The sequence below is a fragment of the Carassius carassius genome, chromosome 47 (assembly GCF_963082965.1).
Source record: "Carassius carassius chromosome 47, fCarCar2.1, whole genome shotgun sequence".
Taxonomy (NCBI): domain Eukaryota; kingdom Metazoa; phylum Chordata; class Actinopteri; order Cypriniformes; family Cyprinidae; genus Carassius; species Carassius carassius.
This window is the reverse complement of record NC_081801.1, coordinates 13,384,967-13,406,944: the sequence shown is the minus strand read 5'-3', so window position 1 is coordinate 13,406,944 and position 21,978 is coordinate 13,384,967. Positions and strand designations below refer to the sequence as shown.

The following is a 21,978-nucleotide window of genomic DNA, read 5'->3' as shown; positions in this document are numbered from 1 at the left end:
TTAATGAATGATAACAGAGGGCCTTACTTTGCCTGAACAATAGCACAAAAAATATTTAAATAAGGGCCACACAGCTTCATCTCTCATACCATAGATCAGAGGACTCAGGCAGCGTGGCAGAATAAGAAGAATAAGATAATTTACATATCTCAGATTTATGAAGAGAGGAGAGCCACTTCCAATCACTGTGTATAGTGTTCTCTCTATTGTAGCATACAGGAAAGAGGTGAGACACAGTCCCAGCTGAATCAAGTGCAAGAGCACTGTTTTGAGGGCTTTCTTAGCAGAATCTTTATCAGAGGAAACAGACCTGGCTGTGATCATAATGCTAATATATGTAAAAATAATGATCACTGCAACAGACACAAAATAAAGAACATCAAATACTTGAGATTTATCTATCTGCCATTTGGCTATAAACAATTTCTCTAGTGTGCAGAATGCAATATCTGCTAAATAATTGGGGTTGATGACCAAAGCAAGAATAATGTCGGCTATAATATTTATAGAACTAAGGAGCCAGATGATCCCTATGGCAATTCCAGTCCTTTTTGGTGTGGCTATGCTGCAGTGTCTCAGAGGGAAGCAGATCGCCATGTACCGCTCCAGAGACATCAATGCTAGTGTCAGAGGAGCGTTAAAGAAAGTACAGTATGATATAAAGACTAACAGAGTGCAAATAGATTTGGGTATTGCAAGAAAGCAGAGAGCCAATGTGTACATAATAGTTGTGACCAGCAAAAGCACAGAGTCATTCATAAGCATGTGGCCAAAAAGAATGTAGCGTGGCGTCTCCTGGAATATGCGCTTGCTTCTTAGAGCAAAAAGCATCACACAGTTTACAAAACAGAAGAACAGAGATGTTAACACAGCCACTGCAGTTTTAGTACCAGTGCCAGCATCCATGTCCAGCTTAAAGACTTGCTGATGAGTGAAAGATGCATCCCCAATTGTGACATTGGACCCCGCCATAAACTGAAAGACAAGAAATAGAGCAATAACACTGAGGAGAACAGTATACAGTGTAAATCATGCAGTTAGACTCATGATTCTGCCCAAATAATGTTTTCTATCAGTCAGTTTCATGACTTAGAAATTAATTAAAAGTTTGCAAGACATAACAGACCTCAGACACAAACGTGTTGCAGTCAGACATCAACCTTCTTTCTGCTCTAGATTCTGAACTTATATAGCTGTAAAAGTATGAGAGGGATGGAGTGAAAGATAGCTTGAAAAAAAGTGTTTGTGGGTGGAGGTTGTGGTACTAATGCATGTAATTGATTACAAAATTATTCATTAAAATTACTTTGTCATCAAATCAGAGTGATCTGAAAAGGTACGTGAATTTCGGAATGTCTTAGAAATTGGTTTGTGTAAAACTTGATGATCGTGTTCTATATAATGTTAATGTAAAAGAATAGCAGAGTCCACACCACAACAATAACAGCACAGAAGAGTAATATTGTTGGAAGCACTTTCAGAACTTTGTTTTTTTCAGCTGATGTACAATAAAAACATTGACAGCCAGTCAGAATCCATACTGCTTTGAAGGGCTAAAGTGTCAGACGACAGAACTGCAACACGTTTACAATAAGAAAACTTTGTCATGGGCCTGAAGAGTCCTAAAGATCAACATCACAAATTTGCTTATTAAATAGTGACAGAAATAGTGCAAAAAAAAAAAAAAAAATTGACATCTTTGATAAATTATTACATTTTTATTTAAAGCTTTATGTTAATTTACATTCCATATACAGTTAATGGCCACTTTATTAGGTACACCTTGCTAGTCCAGTACTGGACCCCCTTTTGCCTTCAGAACTGCCTTAATTCTTTGTGGCATTGATTCAACAAGGTGTTGGAAACATTCCTCAAAAATGTTGGTCCATATTGACATAATAGCATCACACAGTTGCTGCGGATTTGTTGGCTGCACATCCATGATGCAAATCTCCCATTCCACCACAACCAAAAGGTGCTCTATTGGATTGAGATCTGGTGACTGTGGTGGCCATTTGAGTAAAGTGAACTCATTGTCATGTTCAAGAAACCAGTCTAAGATGATTTGAGTTTTGTGACATGGTGCATTATTCTGCTGGAAGTAGCCATCAGAAGATGGGCACACTGTAATCATAAAGGGATGGACATGGTCAGCAACAATACTCAGGTAGGCTGTGGCATTTAAATGAATCATAGGTACTAAGGGGCCCAAAGTGTGTCAAGAAATTACACCATTACACTACCAACCTGAACCGTTGAGACAAGGCAGGATGGATCCATGCTTTCATGTTCTTTAGACCAAATTCTGACCCTACTTTTCTGAATGTCGCAGCAATCTAGACTCATCAGACCAGGCAATGTTTTTCCAATCTTCTATTGTCCAATTTTGGTGAGCCTGTGCAAATTTAGCCTCTGTTTTCTGTTATTTGCTGACAGAAACGGCACCTGGTGTGATTTTTCTGCTGCTGTAGCCCATCTGCTTCAGGGTTTGATGTGTTGTGCCTTCAGAGATTATATTCTGCATACCTTGGTTGTACCGAGTGGTTATTTGAGCTACTGTTGCCTTTCTATCATCCCTAACCAGTCTGCCTATTCTCCTCTGACCTCTGACATCAACAAGGCATTTTCGTCTACACAACTGCCACTCACTGGATATTTTCGCTTTTTCTGACCATTTTCTGTGAACCCTAGAGATGGTTGTGCATGAAAATACCTGTAGATCAGCAGTTTTTTAAATACTCAGACCAGCCCGTCTGGCACCAACAATCATTTCTCGTTCAAAGTCACTTAAATCCACTTTCTTCCCCATTAAGATGCTCGGTCTAGATGCCTAAATGCATTGAGTTGCTGCCATGTGATTGGCTGATTAGCAATTTGTGTTACCAAGCAATTGAACAAGTGTACCTAATAAAGTGGCCAGTGAGTGTATATAAATTTCTCAATAAATTAGAATGTCGAGAAAAAGTTTATTTATTTCAATAATTCAACTCAAATTGTGAAACTTGTGTATTAAATAAATTCAATGCACATATACTCAACAAATTACAATATTGTGACATGCTAATCAGCTAATCAACTCAAAACACCTGCAAATGTTTCCTGAGCCTTCAAAATGGTCTCTCAGTTTGGTTCACTAGGCTACACAATCATGGGGAAGACTGCTGATCTGACAGTTGTCAAGAAGGAGGGTAAGTCACAAACATTCTTTACCAAAGAAGCTGGCTGTTTACAGAGTGCTGTATCCAAGCATGTTAACAAAGTTGAGTGGAAGGAAAAAGTATGGAAGAAAAAGATGCACAACCAACCAAGAGAACCGCAGCCTTATGAGGATTGTCAATCAAATTCGATTTAAGAGTTTGAGTGAACTTCACAAGGAATGGACTGAGGCTGGGGTCAAGGCATCAAGAGCCACCACACACAGACGTGTCAAGAAATTTGGCTCCAGTTGTCGTATTCCTCGTTAAGCCACTCCTGAACTACAGACAATGTCAGAGGCATCTTACCTGGGCTAAGGAGAAGAAAAACTGGACTGTAGCCCAGTAGTCCAAAGTCCTCTTTTCAGATGAGAGCAAGTTTTGTATTTCATTTGGAAACCAATGTCCTAGAGCAGCAGTTCTCAATTCCAGTCCTCACGCCCCACTGCTCTGCACAATTTGTACGTTTCTCTTATTGCTTCAGACGTTTGTTCTATTCGAACGTAAGTGCCCTGCGAAGTGGACATTACAGGATATTCCGCCATGTTTCCAGTTTGAAGCGAACGTATATGTTCCATTCAAAGTGCATTGAAGTGTGCGAGACGTGAATTTAAATATGATGTCACACTTGTCCGTGTGTGCAGACGGACGTTGTGCAATGCAAATCCGTGAATGAATGTTCCGAAGTGAAGTAAACCTTAACAGATGTCCCCTGCTCAGGGAGTAAGGAGCAGTAAACACTGTGTAGAGACCATGTCAATGGGAACACAGTGCATGCACGGAGCTCACTTCTAACGAGCTGATTATCTGAATCAGGTGTGTTAACAAAGATACAATATGTGCTGTGCAGTGGGGCGCGAAGACTGGAATTGAGAACCACTGTCTTAGAGTCTGGAGGAAGGGTGGAGAAGCTCATAGCCCAAAATGCTTGAAGTCCAGTGTTAAGTTTCCACAGTCTGAGATCAAACAATGCAGATGAGCTGAAGGCCACTGTCAAAGAAACCTGGACTTCCATACCACCTCAGCAGTGCCACAAACTGATCACCTCCATGCCACGCCGAATTGAGGCAGGAATTAAAGCAAAAGAAGCCCCTACCAAGTTCTAAGTACATGTACAGTAAATGAACATACTTTCCAGTAGGCCAACAATTCACTAAAAATGTTTTTTTTTATTGGTCTTATGAAGTATTCTAATTCTTGAGATTGTGAATTGGTGGGTTTTTGTTAAATGTGAGCCTAAATCATCACAAAAAAACAACCAAAGACTAAAAACACACACACATTTTGAGTTGAATTACTGAAATAAATGAACTTTTTCCACAACATTCTAATTTATTGAGAAGCACCTGTGTGTGTATATATATATATATATATATATAGTGTGATTCTTCTAGTGTGGTATGAAACCGCAAGTTTAAGCAGTGAACTGAACGTTATACTCTCCTCCCTCAAAGCTGCAGTCAAAACTCCTTGAGTTTTTCAAAATCTAGTGAATTAGCTTAGGGTTTATTTCGGCCAAAATTACACTCAATGATTGTTGGAACTACGTCAAACCCAGACGTTTTGGTGAGTTTTATTTTGTTTCTGTCGAGTTTGAACGAAACTCGCTTTACTATGATATTCACTGTAAAATTACCCTGTGTGATGGGGTAGAGAGGACTCAAACGCGAGAGTGGCGATAAAACGGTTCTTTAATTGAGACAAAGTCTTACCGCAGGTAATCCAACAGAAATAAGAGAGAATGGCCAACTGAGGAAACCCGTAGACTGTGTAAATAACTTGAACACAAAAATCCTCTGTGGCAGGGATGACCAGAGCACTGGCGAGGCGGTGGAACTCAAAACTCACGAAGAGGCTGACGATAGGAGAGCACCAAACAGGTAAGCCGTAGCAGCTCTTAGCAGGTAGGGTTCTGTGGATGTATGACGAGCACAGAGTAATTCCAGCAGTGGTGGTATTATTGTGACACACCCCGACAGGACAGGACAGGTAGTGGAAGAGAAACTGGTCAAAATGCACCTGTGACATCTAACCATCTGACAACAGGACAGGAAAAGAGAGGGTTAGAAGCCAATCATCAATGAGCGAGGAGTCCAAGATGTCCCGGGGGGAGACCCAGCTTCTCTCCTCAGGACCATACCCCTCCCAATCGACCAGATATTGGAGCCCATGACCCCGACGACACATGTCCAGGATCCTGCGGATAGTGTAGACAGGAGAACCCAGTGTAGAAACCAGGAGACAATACGAATGGCGGAGAAAGACGAACGAGGGGATGAACGGTTAACCGGCTTTATGCAAGAAACGTGAAATACAGGGTGAATGCGATGAAGATTAGGTGGTAGATGAAGTTTGACGGCGACAAGGTTAATGATCTTGACTGTAGAACGGTCCGATAAAACGGGGTGCCAGTTTACGAGACTCAGAATGGAGCGGAATATTGGAAGTAGAAAGCCACACTCTCTGACCAGAAACATAGCGAGGGCTCTTGACATGAGATCTCAACAAGACAGGACAGGTAGTGGAAGAGACACTGGTCAAAACGCACCTGTGACATCTAACCATCTGACAACAGGACAGGAAAAGAGAGGGTTAGAAGAAGCCAAGATAATAAGACGGGATGAGGAACAGGTGGGGAGGAACGAGCCTAATGAAAATTGAAAACAGCTGTTAGTAATGAAACAGAGAGTGATGGGGAATAGAGTGTGAGAGTGACCAGGATCATGACACCCTGTTTGTCAGTGGAGTCTGCTGGGTTTGAGGAGATCAATAAATGGCAGTTTGGATTTAAATAAAATGGAAATTACAATAAAACAATTATATATATATCTCTAGGAATCCCTTTCATAATGTTGTCCGATTCGAAACTGTTGCTGACCAAAATGAGCATTTTTAGACATACATTTACGGTGAGCAGAAATATATAACATATTTGCAGTCCGCTTCATCTTTAATTAGTCACTTACTTAGACATGGTTGAGAAATACAGGTTCACTTTGCAATGTAAACTGGTGGTTTGGGGTAGGAGATATTAGTGCCAGGTTCTTAACTATTTAGGCGGGAGACCTGTTCTGTAGCATGGTGAATGGTGATTGATAAAAATTATTATGATAATGAAAATATGATTAGTGGTCAATTACTTTTATCTGTAACTAATGATCTATCAGACAATGCATGCCAAAATCTTCAACAATGTCAAGCATAATATGATTTTTAGAATAACTTTGATGTTTTGTTGGAGTGTATGAAATACATATGTAACATTATAGGCAACAGTATATGTTTTAGCCCACACATCGTCAACAAGTAGGCTAACACACTGAATCAAATGTACTTGATTTCTTGCAGCTCTACAGTGTGGTCCACTTGTCTTTGCACTCTGAGAAAGGCACTGCTGTCACAAGGCAGTTTTTTTGTATTATTTAAATTAATTTAATGTGTTGAAGTCAAAAGTTTACACACATCTTGCAGAATCTACAAAATGTTAATTATTTTATCAAACTAAGACGGCTTACCATACAAAATGCATGTTATTTTGTATTTAGTACTGACCTGAATAAGATATTTCACATAAAATATGTTTACATATAGTCCACAAGAGAAAATAATAGTTGAATTTATAAAAATGACCCTGTTCAAATTTTAAATTTTTACTTGATTCTTAATAAAAACTTAAAAACTTTTGAATTCAACTGTATTTATTTATTTATTTATTTTAAATCTATGCTACAGAACTTTCATTCATTATTTTCCCCATGCTGTCTGTTCATCTTTATTGGGGATGTAGATAACAGGTTTTGTTTTTGTGTGTGTGTTACATGACTGTGTTTCAGTTTCACCATTGATGGAAAGAAATGTACTGGCAGACAGCGAGTGAACAGAAGATCAGGGCTGTGGTGCAGAATGATGGCCAACAACCCTGCATGTCAACAGGACTTCACAGAGATGGTCAATGGCCTCTTTGCCACCACCCACATGCCCTACATTTGGGGCGACGGTTGTGAGACGCTATTTGCTGTTTTTGGTCATTTACATGGCTGTAAATTGTTAATGCACTGTACTCTGAGTAGCAAACTCAGTTCTAAAATATTTTTAAATGTTTAAATAAAAATGCTTTTGTAAATATGTTTGGATTGTCTTTTGATTTGTAATGTCATTCTGAAGTACTGTAGTATCACACCTCTCCGGGGGATTGCCACCGTGTTGTGGTGGAGAGGCTTGCGTGGTCCTGTGATCCCAAGAGTGATGGCTATGCTCCTGGTAGGGTCACCCATGGCTGTAAAGTCAAAGGGGAGGTTCCTTGACAAAGAGCAATCCAAGCAAGACCTCAACGGCGGTCCAGGCGGAGGATAATGGCTGGCCTTAAAGAAGCATCACCTGGGAAGGCGGACGAAGGCTGCAGCAGAAAATGACCCCCAGTCGTCTTGGATCCCATGCCACATAATTTCCGACCCATTTCTGTCAAAGGACCATGTGTCAACTGTCTGTGCACTCGTCGTCGGGCTCTTGGAACAAGGCAGAAAGAGTCCTTCGTCAGCTGCACCAATGACTGAGCAACCCTTTTTAGGATCCACTCTGCTCACCCTACGTGGGGAAGGGGCTTGAAAAGTTGTCCTAAAAATAGCCCGACTTAATCCTCCTGACTTAATTACCACATCCAGGGGGATCACCATTTGTGGTCAGAAACACAAAAATATGAACTTTCGAGCCTGGAATGTGCGCACACTGATGGCTAGTGCAACCAGCAATAGACCGGGCAGGAGAACCGCAATTATTACTAGAGAACTGAGAAGATACCGGATTGACCTAGCTGTCCTCTCTGAAACCCAGCTAGGACGAGGACCAACTGAAAGATGAGAAGGGTGGCTACACTTTCTTCTGGAAAGGAAAAGCTGCTGATGAGCCCAGGATCCATGGTGTTGGAATTGCCATTAGAAACCAGCTTATCAGCCACTTCTATGAACTTCCTGTGGGGATTCGTGAGTGTCTCATGACCATCCATCTGGTGCTTGCCAACAACCAGACAGCAACAGTTATGAGCGCCTATGCCCCTATTTTAGACTCTGAAGAGGAAGTAAAAGAGACCTTCAATGCCTGCTTAGACGAGACAATATTGAGAATCCCCAAGGAAGACAAGATTATTCTCCTTGGAGACTTTAATGCCAGGGTTGGCAGGGATCGACACCTCTGGAAGGGAGGAAGGCAGGAAGGAAGGCATCGGAAACATCAACACAAGTGTTAGAGTAGAGTTATGCTTCTCAGCAATTGTGTTAAACATGATCTCATAATCACTAATATTCTCTTTCGCCAAAAAACAAAAAAAATTTAAGGCATCTTGGAGACATCCCTCCTCCAAACGGTTACACTTCATTGACTATGTCATTTTATGAACCAGGGACCGCCATGAAGTGAACTTCACAAGGGCCATGGTCAATGCAGATGACTGCTGGACAGATCATCACGTCATCCACTCCACAATGTCAATCAAACTCAAGAGGAAGAGGAGAATTTAAAAAAGCAGATCGGACCAAGACTGAACCTTGACAGGCTTGATGAAACTGCCACCCAGCAGTAACTTCACAGTTCAGAAGAAGAGTCTTCGAAGACTGAAACTTATCAGCAAAACTCAAACAAAACTCCTGGTCTACAGAGCTGTTGTCCTCCCCACCCTGCTGTATGGAGCCGACTCATGGACCACCTACAGCAGGCACCTAAGAGCCATAGAACAACACCATCAAAGATCTTTACCAAATATTCTGAGGATCAGCTGGGAGGACAGATGCACTATCATCAGCATCTTGGATGAAGCCAACATGACCAGCATCACCACAACTATAATGCAGTACCAACTTCGATGGACGGGCCATGTCACCCATATGCCCAATACATGTCTCCCCAAACAGACCCTGCACTCTCAGCTGAAGGAAGGTAGTTGAGCAATTGGTGGACAAAAGTAATGCTATAAGGAAAAAAGTCAAGGCCATTTTGAAGAAATTCCATATTACTTTGAGTAATTGGGAACACATTGCACGGGACAGAAGCTCCTGGAAGAAATCTGTGCGGGACAGTTTGAGACCTTATGTCAAGTGTATAGCATGATGATCACCTGTGCACTATGGCAAATAAAAAGAATGAAAGGAATGGTTACATATAAATAAACCTAAGAATAAGAAACTAAATTATTAATTTAAAGTCATATGTTAAATCTAGGCCTATTTTTATTTATAGATTAAATGAAAATCTTTAAAAATGTTTACAAAATACATCTTGTGTAGGTTTATTTTAGTATGTTAATCAGATGCCTGCCGTCAAACTAGGGCCACAGACAATAAATGATGTCATATTAATATCAGAGGAATTAATCTCAACTATGTTATGAAACATATAACAGAATGATTTGCTACTGTACTTCATGGAATATGTGCGTAAAATGTTCATAAATTGGTATTCCCATTCTATACAATGCATCTTTACATTGCATCTAATCTGCATATTAATGTATTCTTCAAATCATAATGAAAAAAGAAGTTTAATAATGGGAGTAATAACTTGGCAACATTTTCATAAGAATATCTCATATTTCATAGGAATATTGCTCTATATTTTTTCCCCTATTGAGTTGATGTGTCTCCCCAAAATGCCTGATTAACATGATGTTTGTCCCGGTGTCCTCTACAGAAGACATGTATGTAAATTATACCCTGTTTCATAACAAAAAGTCATATTCCGATTTGAAAGTCCATAACTTTTTCTGAGATGTTTATTTATGACAAACAATTTGAAAATTAGACCGATTTAAATGATAATTACAAAACATTGTCATATTTCCCTAAGAGTGCTACAAAAGTCTATGCCTGGGTCCCAAGAGAATATTGAAAAAAATAGAGCAACAGGAAAAAAACAACCTGAGCACAACTGAATTAAGTCTTTCCTAAACTGTTCCCTGATCTCCTCATTATGACATTTCTGAATAATTTATGATCCGTCTGTCTATCAAGTGTGTTGTATTTGTGAAAACATGGCTTCTTTGGGGACATAAGCCTCTGTGTATGTGGAGCAGTCTTCCCTGTTAGCTTACCCATGCAAAGACACAAAATAAAGAATGCACATACATAAACAACCACTGTCCAGCAGTTTGTACACATCCATATCCATAATCAAGAGATCCCTTTTCAGGCCAAGAACCCCTGGATGTATAGAGCAGGCATGGAGCCGGTTCCTCTGATACCTATAAAATACATTAAAATAATCATTAATGACATATAGGCCCATATACTCTTTATGCTTTCAGATTTACTTAGTATTTGTTACCTTTGGTGCATTAACTAACATTAACAATTAGCAATATATTGTTAAAATATTCATTACTTTATTAACATTAGTTAATAAACAGCTAGTTCAAAAAATAATTCACCCAACAATTAAAATCTACTTACCCTTGGGATTTCCTAGAAGTAGATGAATTTGTTTCTTCATCAAAACAGATTTGGAGAAATTTAGCATTACATCACTTGCTCGCCTCTGCAGTGAATAAGTGCCATCATAATGAGAGTCCAAACAGCTGATAAAAACATCACAATAATCTGCAAGTAATCCACACGTCTCCAGTCCATCATTTAATGTCTCTTGAAGTGAAAAACTGTGAATTTGTAATGACCTCATTATTTGTAACTTTATTAACTGTGTATTTGTAATGAGGTCCTCTATCATAACATTGCTTTATCCAGCGAAAAAGTGAAAACACAAACGTACATATTAAGCACCATTTACCAGTGAAAACAGTCCAAAGGAGGAACAAGGAAGCACTATATGGATTGTGTATTTGCATTTTGGCCAGAAGCAACAGTTTAAATTGAAAAAGCATTAATGATGGATTTGTTTCTGACAAACACACATCTTTTAACTTCACAAGAAAATAACTGATGGACTAGAGTCAAATGGTTTTACCTGTGCATTACTGTGATGTTTTTTTCAGCTGTTTGGACTCTCATTCTGACGGCACCCATTCACTGTAGAGGATCCATCAATGAGGAATGGATGTAATGGTAAAGTAGAGTTCTTAAAAACTCATCTACATCTTAGATGGCTTGATTGTGAGTAGTACATATTCAGCAAATTTTCATTTTTGATTGAACTGTACCTGCAACTGTTCATTAGTTGATTGTTAGCTCATGGTCAGTTTAATAATATTAACAGATACAACTTTTGATTTTAATAATGTATTAGTAAATTTTGAAAGTGAAACTGACAGCCACCTCACTGAAGGCCTTTGCTTTAGCTAGTTAGTTAAGTTAATCCACAATTTACTTAAAAATTACTTATCAAGGGAATTACCTACTTTTTCTTGACAGCACTGGACCTCAGTGAAAACACTCCTCCAGAGAGAAGTCTTGTTTTTCCACTACATGATGACATGTGTCACGGGCTGACTCAGGTCTGAAATGGCAGAAAGATTTGAATAATTAATGAGTTTTAATGAGATGGTTTTATTGTTGAGTCTTAGGGGTGTTCTTGCTGCTCTCTTGTGTCTCTTTACTTAAATGTTTACTTAAAGTTTGCCTGTCCATCATCATCACCATCATCATGACACTGTGGTAATTAAACTTAGTGTTATTAACTTTTGTCACATTCCAAGTATACAGTGCACGTCTAACAATTCAAATTATGCATCAGTTATCTACATAATAATGACTGAATCTATTGAACTGATATTAGTTAATTGTGTTAAAACACTGTTTCTACAAAATGACAGAAAGAAAAGTTGAAAATCTCTTCCAGTTTACTTAATTTTAACACATATTGTAGCTGACTGCAGTCATTTCAACCTATAATTCTAAGAAAAAGAAAAGATAATTCTCAGGACAAATAATTCTCTTTAGTTTATGGGAAACCATCTGTGGTCCCAAATAAACAGGATCTTAATGTAGGCTAAATTTGCACCCCCTAAAATTAAAATTTTTATTAATTGTATGAATTTAATTTAATTTAGGCCTAATTAACAGGTTGCTAACTAAAAATACTTTTTAAAAGATACACTGAGTTAGTGGACTGACAGAAAATTTTGATTTTGTCACACTTTTGATAATTTTTTTTAATCTCGTTTTCTGATTTATTTACAGATAATCTGTTTTTCCACCTGTGTTCTCTACAGGAAGTATGCTACTGCACATGATGATGTTTGAGACAGACTCACCTGCATTTTGAAACTTTACGATTTGCAATAAATATGTTTGTTTTTCAGATACAAAACCCACATTAAAATCAAATAACAGGTTTATATCCTCTGAGTGCTAAAGGATCATGTAAAATGTAATGCTAGTTCCCTGAAGTTTGTCCAGCAGACACCTGCGCTACGCTCGGCGCTGTAGGTGATGACAAAAGGCTGCCTGCGTGACACTTGAGCGACAACACAGAGGACTGACAGCGGCCAGTTTGACAAATACATCGTTTGACATGGAGCCACTCAAATCTGGGGGAAAAAATTCAGGTATGTTTTAAACTGAATATCTTTATTTACTTATTTTTTCTTTTAGTTCGCCGTTTCCCTCGTTTTCAGCTGTTAGATTTTACAATAATCTTCTGGGACGTCCTGTTTGTGTTTGGTAATTTACCCAGTTATGTGCCTGTATTGTTCAGTTTTTATATTTTAGACATACATATGTCAATTATGTATTATATAGATATAATCATACAGGCATATATATATATATGCCTGTTTGATTACATTATTTGATTTGATTTGTGTCACTGTGACTTATATTTTTCAAATTAATGGTTATATTGCTTGTTGTAGTTTCACTTGCTTATTCTAATTTTCTGAAGAATATTAAAAGATGTGATTTTAAGATTGCCACGTAAAAAAAACCCTGTTTTTCCTATACTGAGAAAAGTGGCACTTGAATCACGTGATCCACACATGCCTTTGCCAATGCATACTTGATTGGGGTGTGTTGTTGACGCTGATGAGCAAGGTGTTCGGGTTTTAGAAACCAGTTGGATTAGCATTATGCCATATATGCCTACTCATACCAGTGAGTCTGGAGTGCTTAAAAACAGTAGCCTGTTTTGACATGGGTGGTTCAAAACTGCGTCTCAGTCATGTACAGTACAGTGCGTCCTTCGGGTAGTTCCAGAACGTAACTCCTGCTCTTTTTTAACAGCCACGTGCAATAAACTCAAGAAAAAAAACAAAAAAACAAGTGTATTTTACTTGTATTTTACATTGATCTGTAGGACCATGGCTTGGACCAGACAGAGCTGTTTCTTCCAGCATCGGATGCAAAGAAGTTGCAGAAGAAGAGGAAATCGTTCAGGGCGACCCACGGCACTGGCAATCATTGCATTAGTAACTGGACTGCTAATGTGGCATTTTCATTGTGAGTTATTTAACTCATGAACGAACACATTTTTATTATCACCCATAAACAGTAAATCTGAATGATTTTGTTAAAACAATAACTCCGGAGTGTCCATCCCTACGGACAGGTATAATGGGAGGGTAAGGAAGTTGTTCAGTGGTTATTTGACCATCTCCAGTCAGACTTTCTCAGATGCTAATGAAAACAGTAACACCACTGAATATAAAGAACTGGCTTCAAAGGTCTCAAAGCAGGCGAGGTGGTCACATTTCCTGGTAATGTTTTCAGTTATTTTTATATTTACTTTCTCTACTTAAATCTTTGCATCATTGGACATTGTCTTTTCAGCTCAAAAGTATATACGGTCAAGTACGCTTGCTGTCAAAGAACCATGTGGGATCCAATGTGCAAGGTTTCAGGTAATTTAAATAATTCTGTCATTCATGGGAGAAAATGATGGATAGTTGGCATGAAAGATCAATCCGAAAAGTAATTATTTCAATTTTTATTTTTCTAATTTTAGTATAGTTGTCAAATATACATTTGACCTTGTATGTCCTCATATTTCTTGACAGCCTGCACGGAGTATTTATGCTTAAGGAAACACATCGCAGGACTATTTAAGTTGTGATATACATAAAATATGAATTCAAGGTCTTAACTGTCATTGTACAAGTAACCAAATTATTTTTCTTTTCACTGGTCGGTGCAGAATATTAAAATGAAAAATGTAAATAGAGAAATAAAAATAAGATTCAAATCTTATCAATAGGGCATTACAGAATATGCCGGACTCATTTTACGCTGTGAATTTTACGCTGTAAGTTCCATTATATATTTTTTCCCTTTAGTGAGGGCAGTGATAACGGTATCATCGCTTATTACCTGTCTGAGTTTAATGTGAGGTCATGGCATCCCTGGATGGGGCGGGAAATGCAAGGAAAAACCGGATGGGCTTTGGTCGCAGGACTGACAATAGCCTCACCATTGATGGCATGACATCAGGGGGTAAATCTACTATAAAGAGAGTTTCATATTACTTGCACAGTTTCAGTGTCACCTCTTGTAATCTAATCAGAAATGCAAAGCTTCATTTTAGTCTAGCACTATTCAGTCTGATTGTTAACCATCAAAATTCATATATTTTGGTGTATTACAGCTGTGGATGCTCGGTTAGCTGGCAGAAACCTCAAACGTAAGTAAAAGATACTTTCCTTACATTTAGATATTTATATCTTAGACTAGTATTGAACTTGTCTTTTAGGGTCTGTTAAGAGGTCTCATCATGCTCATGGGAACCAGACAGACATTATCTGGTCTCCAGGTTTTCCCGATTCCGCCTACCTTCCCAACATTTACACCGAGTGGCAGATTCGGGCTGACCCAGAGCACAGGATCAGACTGGAGTTTGACGTGTTAGACTTGGAGAAAGATTGTCGCAATGATTTCATCAAAGTGTACAACTCTTTAGCACCATCAGAGAAGCAAGTCATAGCGGAGTAAGTGTTTATACACTCTCAGTCATCCTCTTCATGACACAGTACACATCTGTTTTCATTGTCATTGTGATATGTGGAATCAAACAAATGTATTCATGCAGGAAATGTGGATATCGCTTACCTGATTAGAAGCTCATTTTCATCTCCTCTGGGAATGTCATGCTGGTTACACTGGTTACAAATGAAGAGAAAAACTTCCCAGGTTTCAGGGCATTTTATTCCCAGATTCCAGCCAAAATTCAAGGTAGAGTTTACAGAGATATTATATAACGGTTTAGGGTCCAACGTTCACTTATTGACTTTGTCAGCCATACACAGATATTTCTTACTTGCCACAAAACTGTATTTTGCATTTTCGCAAATCCAAGCTGATAATGAACGTGGAATTGCGCATCTTCTCAGTTAACAACGGCTCTGTGTAGTAACAGCTGCTCTATGTGAAATCACGCACCTGATGGAATTAACCGCTGAGTAGAGAACCAGCTTTACTGACAAGATGCACATTAATCAGCAGCCGATATATATCATGCACCCATAAAAAAAAGTCCTTATGGAAATGGTATACAATTTTTGTGTTTTTTTAAAAGAAGTCTTATACTAACCAAATCTACATTTATTTGCTCAAAATACAGCTAAAACAGTAATATTATTAATTATTATTACAATTTAAAATGACGTATTATAAATGTTATTATTATTATATTGTTATATATTATTAATATTGTTTTAATACAATTTATTCCTGTGACGGCGAAGTTGAATTATCAGCAGCCATTACTCTAGTCTTCAGTTTCACATGATCCTTCAGAAATCATTATTTGCTGATTTGGTGCTCAAGAGACATTTATCATTATTATCAATGTTTAAAACAAATGTGCTGCTAAATATATATAATTTTTTTTTTTGGAACCTAGATTTTTTTTTTTTTTGAGATTCTTTGATGAATCGATAGTTCAAAAGAACAGCATTTGTTTTATTTGAAATAGAAATCTTAGAAAATCATAGAAAATAGAAACATTTTACTGCCATTCAAGATCATTTTTATGCACCCTTGCTGAATAAAAGATCAAATTTCCTTAAAAAAAAATTACCTACTCATTACCCACCTCAGACTGACTGTGTCTGGAACATTGAGTTAAAAATTATTTACCCTCAGTGTAATTAAAAATCTTATTTATCACTGATCTGTTCCTAACATTAAATCCCCTCACTATATTGCAAGTTCTTAAATGTTCTGTCCTTCAGGTTCCATCAGGGAAAGCATATTAAGGTGAAGTTTCACAAGTTGTACATAGCCCTAAACAAAACACCATCAGCTGACCTTCAGACTACCTGGAGATAAAATACAGGTCAGATAAAAGTGTCATAAGAGTATTCATCTTACTTTTACTTGAGTAGATGTTACAAACAATGAAAAAGAAAGAAATATATCATTTATACACCTTAAATTAATCAAAAGTAAGAGTAAAAACATATGATACTACAAAGGACTTTTGTTTCAAATAAATGATGTGCTTTTGAACTTTCTATTCATCAAAGAATCCTGAAAAAAATTAACCATTTCACAAAAGAAAAATATAAAAATATATTAAGCTGTGCAACAGTTTTCAACATTAATAATAATAATAATAATAATAAAATATTACTAAAGCAACAAATCAGCAAATTATAAATGATTTCTGAAAGATCATGTGAAGACTGGAATAACGACTACTGAAAATTCAGCTTTGCCATCACAGGAATAAATTATGTTTTAAAATATATTAACATGGAGAGAAAAAAAATAAGTTGTTTTAAACTGTAGTAATATTTCATAATAATACCGTTTTTACCTTATCAAATGCAGCATTGGTGAATATAAGAGACTTCTTTCAAATACATTTTTAAAAATCTTACTGACCCTAAACATTTGAACAGTAGTGTATATTCTTTAAAAAGAGATTATAAGTGTTATTTGTTATTTTATAAACTCTTTTAGGAAATATGGGGAGAGGCCACCCAAAACAGTGTACACTATTAAATCAAACCAAGCAACAGTCAGATTTCATTCAGACCTGTCTTATGTGAGCGAGGGCTTTTCTGCAGAGTTTGAGGCCTTTGAACCCACTAATCCTGAGTAATATCCTGCTTATATAAAAAAATGTCAATGTCAGTACACCATGACAAAAATATCTCAAATCATTTTCCACAGCCTGCCCTGGGAGTTTCCAGTGTGACAATGATCTGTGTGTGTGTCCTAACCTGCAATATGGTGGCTACAACAACTGTGGAGATATGAGTGATGAGACGGGCTGCAGTAAGTTCATACATTGTGATTATACTTTGCATAGCTGTTTTCTCTTAAGATACTATAATGGAGTGTGATTTGGCGTTGCCTTGCTTTCTTTACCCATGCATGCAGCGTGTAATGAGATTAAAATAAAATGCAAAAACGGCTTCTGCAAGCCCAGTTTCTGGTGCTGTGATGGGGTGAATGATTGCAGAGATAACACTGATGAGGAAAACTGTGGTAAGCACTCAAAATGATGAAAAATGGGAGCAAAAGTGGTGGAAAAGATTTTCAAGTTGTTTGTTCGATTTTGTCTGTAGGGAACTGCAAAGCTCAAGAGTTTAGATGTCGAAACCGCTGCTGCATCCCAACACAGAAGCAGTGTAAAGGCTACAATGACTGTGGCGATGGCTCAGATGAATCTCAGTGTGAGAAATGTGAGAAGATGTTTCATTCAAGAAATACAAATGCCTTATTTTGACCTCAAAAGTACCTCTATTGTTTTTATATACTACTTTCACAGTAACTTTAAGTACTTGCCAGCACTTAAATTTACACTAGAGTTTACCATCATAAATATCAGAAGGTTACCAAAATGAATATCCCTGCTCCCAACATAAGCACTTGCTTTATTAAGTGACTCAGTTGCCTCTTTTATATCCAGCCATAGCTGTTCACTGCTCTGCTCTCACATATAAGTGCAAGAATAACCAGTGCATTAGCAAGCTGAACCCTATGTGTGATGGAGAGACTGACTGTGTGGATGGCTCGGATGAAGCTGAATGCAGTAAGTCCAGAATTCCTCTGTTTTTCATCTGAGAAATCATGTGGCATGTTGGTTCCTTATATTTTAAAATGTGATTTATTCCTGTGATGACAAAGCTGAATTTTCAGCAGCCATTAGGCCAGTTGTCAGCGTCACATGATCGTTCATAAATCATTCTAATATGCTGATTTGATTTTCAAGAAACATTTTTATTATCAATGTTGAAAACAGTTTTACATTTTTTGCAAACTGTGATATATTATTTTAGGATTATTGAATGAATAGAAGACTTTAATAGAAATGTGGCATAGAAATCTTTATTATATATGTGGAATATTATTTTCTAAAATATTTTGTAAATTCTATATACAATGAATTTTATATCAACTCAATTTTAATTGTTGGATAGAAATCAGAATGTCAGAAGCTTTGTTTGATACATTTTTAGGTGATGTTTCAAGCTAGATATGCTTCATGCTATGAAAACAATCTATTAATAGTATATGCCTGATTGATTTACTGTACAGTAGAATGCGGAATCAAGTCCTACAAGTCCAGTCGTATTGTGGGTGGAAAGGATTTGAATGATGGAGAATGGCCATGGCAGGTCAGCCTCCACATGAAGACACAAGGTCATGTGTGTGGGGCGTCTGTTATCAGTAACCGCTGGCTGGTCACTCCTGCTCACTGTGTGCAGGACAATGAAAAGTTCAAGTGAGATCTTATGTTATTTAGGCATCCTTCCTCTCCTGCACTGATCCTGACTGATTGTTTATTCTTTTGCTAGATATTCCCAGCCTGACCAGTGGGAAGTCTATCTAGGTCTACTTAACCAGGGTGAGACTAGTAAGTTGACTCTAAAAAATGTAAAGTGCATCATTTCTCATCCTCTGTATGATCACATGAGCTATGACAATGACATCGCTCTAATGGAGTTGCACAGCCCTGTAACCCTGAGCAGGAACATCTGGCCTGTCTGCTCACCTGAAGCCACACATGAGTTCCCAGCAGGCAAATCTGTCTGGATCACTGGCTGGGGCAAACTGAGAGAAGAAGTTGGTAAGTCATGTAACAACCTAACATTCAATAATAACCAATAAGAAGTTGGTAAGTCATGTAACAACCTACCATTCAATAATAACCATGTTATTACAATTTTAAATAACTAATTTCTATTTGAATATATTTTAAAATGATTTATTCCTGTCATGACAGAGCTGCCATTCAGCAGCCATTACTACTGTACAGTCTCCATTGTCACAATTCTAATAGTTTAACAGTGTTGCTTAACGTTTCTGTTGAAATGTTGATGCATATTTACAGGATTATTTGATAAATAGAAAGTTCAAAAGTACAGCATTTATTTAAAATAGAAACATTGTAACATTATAAATGACTTTACTGTCACTTTTGGTCAAATGAATGCTTTCTTGCTTTCTCGCTCTAGAAAAAAAAACTTCCTCACATTATTTTTTAAACAATATTATTTTCATAAGGTTGTATGAGACATTTCTCAAACAATCTTATGAGGTGCATCTTTTAAACATCACTTTCCAGCCTAACTAAATCCATTAAAAAATAACATAAGTTTTAGTTTTGTATAAATTCAGATATAGACACAGTTTGTTTATCTGCAGGATTAATTTCTGGCATTTAAGGATATATATTTTCACCTGTGAAGACATGAATTGTAATTACACACACACAAAAGTAAAACCTTGTACAATTATTATGAAATGAAAATCCATCCATATCAGTTGTCTGATAAAAATTAAAGAGACTAACCAAAAACATGAGTCCAACACAACTTCCAGACTGGGCAATGCAATTTGTTTTGAACCTTTATGCTTACATCCTCTAGATAAACACAGATTTAGTCAAGTGTGTCTTAACTCTTGACTGGTATTGTGTAAGTACACAATGAGACATTAACAAACTAAAATTGTTAGTAAACTAAGAAAACGTCTTCTCCCTGCGTTAGATGCCGTTGCATCAGTGTTGCAGAAGGCTGAGGTGCGCATTATTAACAACACTGTGTGCAGCAAGCTGATGGATAATAGGATAGCACCACACATGATCTGTGCATTTGTATCAAGCGGAGGCGTAGACGCAAGTCAGGTGAAATGAAAGATCTTCTGTGGGTTTTTTTACATTCAGATACATGTCATATAGCCTTACATTTCTCAGTAATGAGTATATATTCCTCATTCCTCTGACAGGAGGACTCAGGTGGTCCAATGACTTCCATTAAGAGCAATGGCCGCATGTTTCTTGCTGGTGTGGTGAGTTGGGGAGATGGCTGTGGCCGCAGGAACAGACCCGGCATTTACACAGCGGTCACAGAATACCGCAGCTGGATCAGGGAGATGACAGGGGTATAATGTCACAATGGTTACAGCAAATGGACTAAAGCATAAAAAAAATGAATTGAGAGTTATTGAGGATAATTCAAGCATTCATATTTGTTCATATATGCTTTTTTTGAACTCAAATGTTGCTCTTGCTGCGGAGGAAAAGTATTCTTGCTGCCTTGCTTAAGTCATTACAACTTAAATGCTTCTCCGGGATTTTTACAATGTAATTGTTGGCATAACATGTTAATTATCTTGTGCTTTAGGTGTATTGCATTATAATTTTACATTTAGTCATTTAGCAGATGCTTTTATCCAAAGCGACTTACAAATGAGAACAATGGAAGCAATCAAAAACAACAGAAGAGCAATGATATATAAGTGCTATAACAAGTCTCAGTTAGCTTAAACGCAGTACACGTAGCATAGAATAGGAAAAGAATAGAGCAAGCTAGTGTTTTATGACCTTCCCTACCAAACAGATTTCATGAACAGATCTGTGCACAAATGTATTTTATGGCTAAGGAACAGGAATCAATTTTAGTGTTTTCATTTATTTTGTCCTGCTTGAATATGTATTATTTGTATGCTGATAAAATTATATAATTTCTGTAAGCTTTGTATGTTATTTGCAAGAATATTTACTGTGTGTGTGGATGAAAACTTTTGTTCTTACTCCTCAAGATTTGTATTTTACATCCATTGAAATGTTCAAAAAGGTATGTTTTGTTCAAACCATTGGTACTCTTTTAGATTTAGACTTTTGCTATTTTGTTTACATTTTTTTTTATTTACTGTTATGTGATTTAGTTAAAATGTTATATTATATATATATATATATATCCTCCTTGAGGTATTGGCGTTCCCATAATGTGCCTTGAATGATAAACTTTGATAATTGGATTCTCTGATGAACATTAAAAGGGAAATTCTAATCTGATTTGTATTTGCTTATTTTTAATGTTGTGAATTAAGGCAAAGTTATGAAAAGTTGCATCAAATACTTTTTAAATATAACAAATTTAACATGTTAATAGGTTAACACAAAAATAAGGTGGAAGAGGTTGTGCAAATGTCTATAAAGATCGCTGAATACTTTTAATGATCTACAGTATGCTATCCTATTTTTGTTTATATATTGTACAATGATATCTATGTAATGACTTATTTCTGTCCATGTCTATTATTAACTAATGTAAGGCTTGCAGTTATTATATTTGAATTTGGGAAGTTAAATTGATAACTTGTATTTTCTTATGGAGGATGAAACCTATGCAAATAATGTGGATGGCTGAACAACTGCATTTTCTTCAGCCTGCAATTAAGTGTGACATGAGTTTTGTTCATTTTTTGATCCAAAGCTATTATAAAATATGATTTTGAATTTTTAAAGGCGAAGACATTTGGATGAAAACGTCTGCTTGTATGTGATGTTGCATCTTTGGCGCTAGGTGTAGTCAAAGTCAAATTGTCTCTGGTGTAGTAAAGTCTCTTTAAGGTATTCTAGTCTTTGGGTGTCGTGCAACGACTAAATAGGCACA

General features: G+C 37.1%; 1 protein-coding gene and 1 pseudogene across 1 annotated transcript; one reads left to right on the top strand and one right to left on the bottom strand.

The window, feature by feature from the left end:
- Positions 1-972, bottom strand: LOC132130931 (odorant receptor 131-2-like). Its single transcript, XM_059542812.1, has one exon. It carries the CDS (start codon positions 970-972, stop codon positions 1-3), a length of 972 nt encoding a protein of 323 aa, XP_059398795.1.
- A 4,391-nt stretch (positions 973-5,363) lies between these two features.
- LOC132130250 (suppressor of tumorigenicity 14 protein-like) lies at positions 5,364-20,467 on the top strand (annotated as a pseudogene).
- Positions 20,468-21,978: the final 1,511 nt, after the last annotated feature.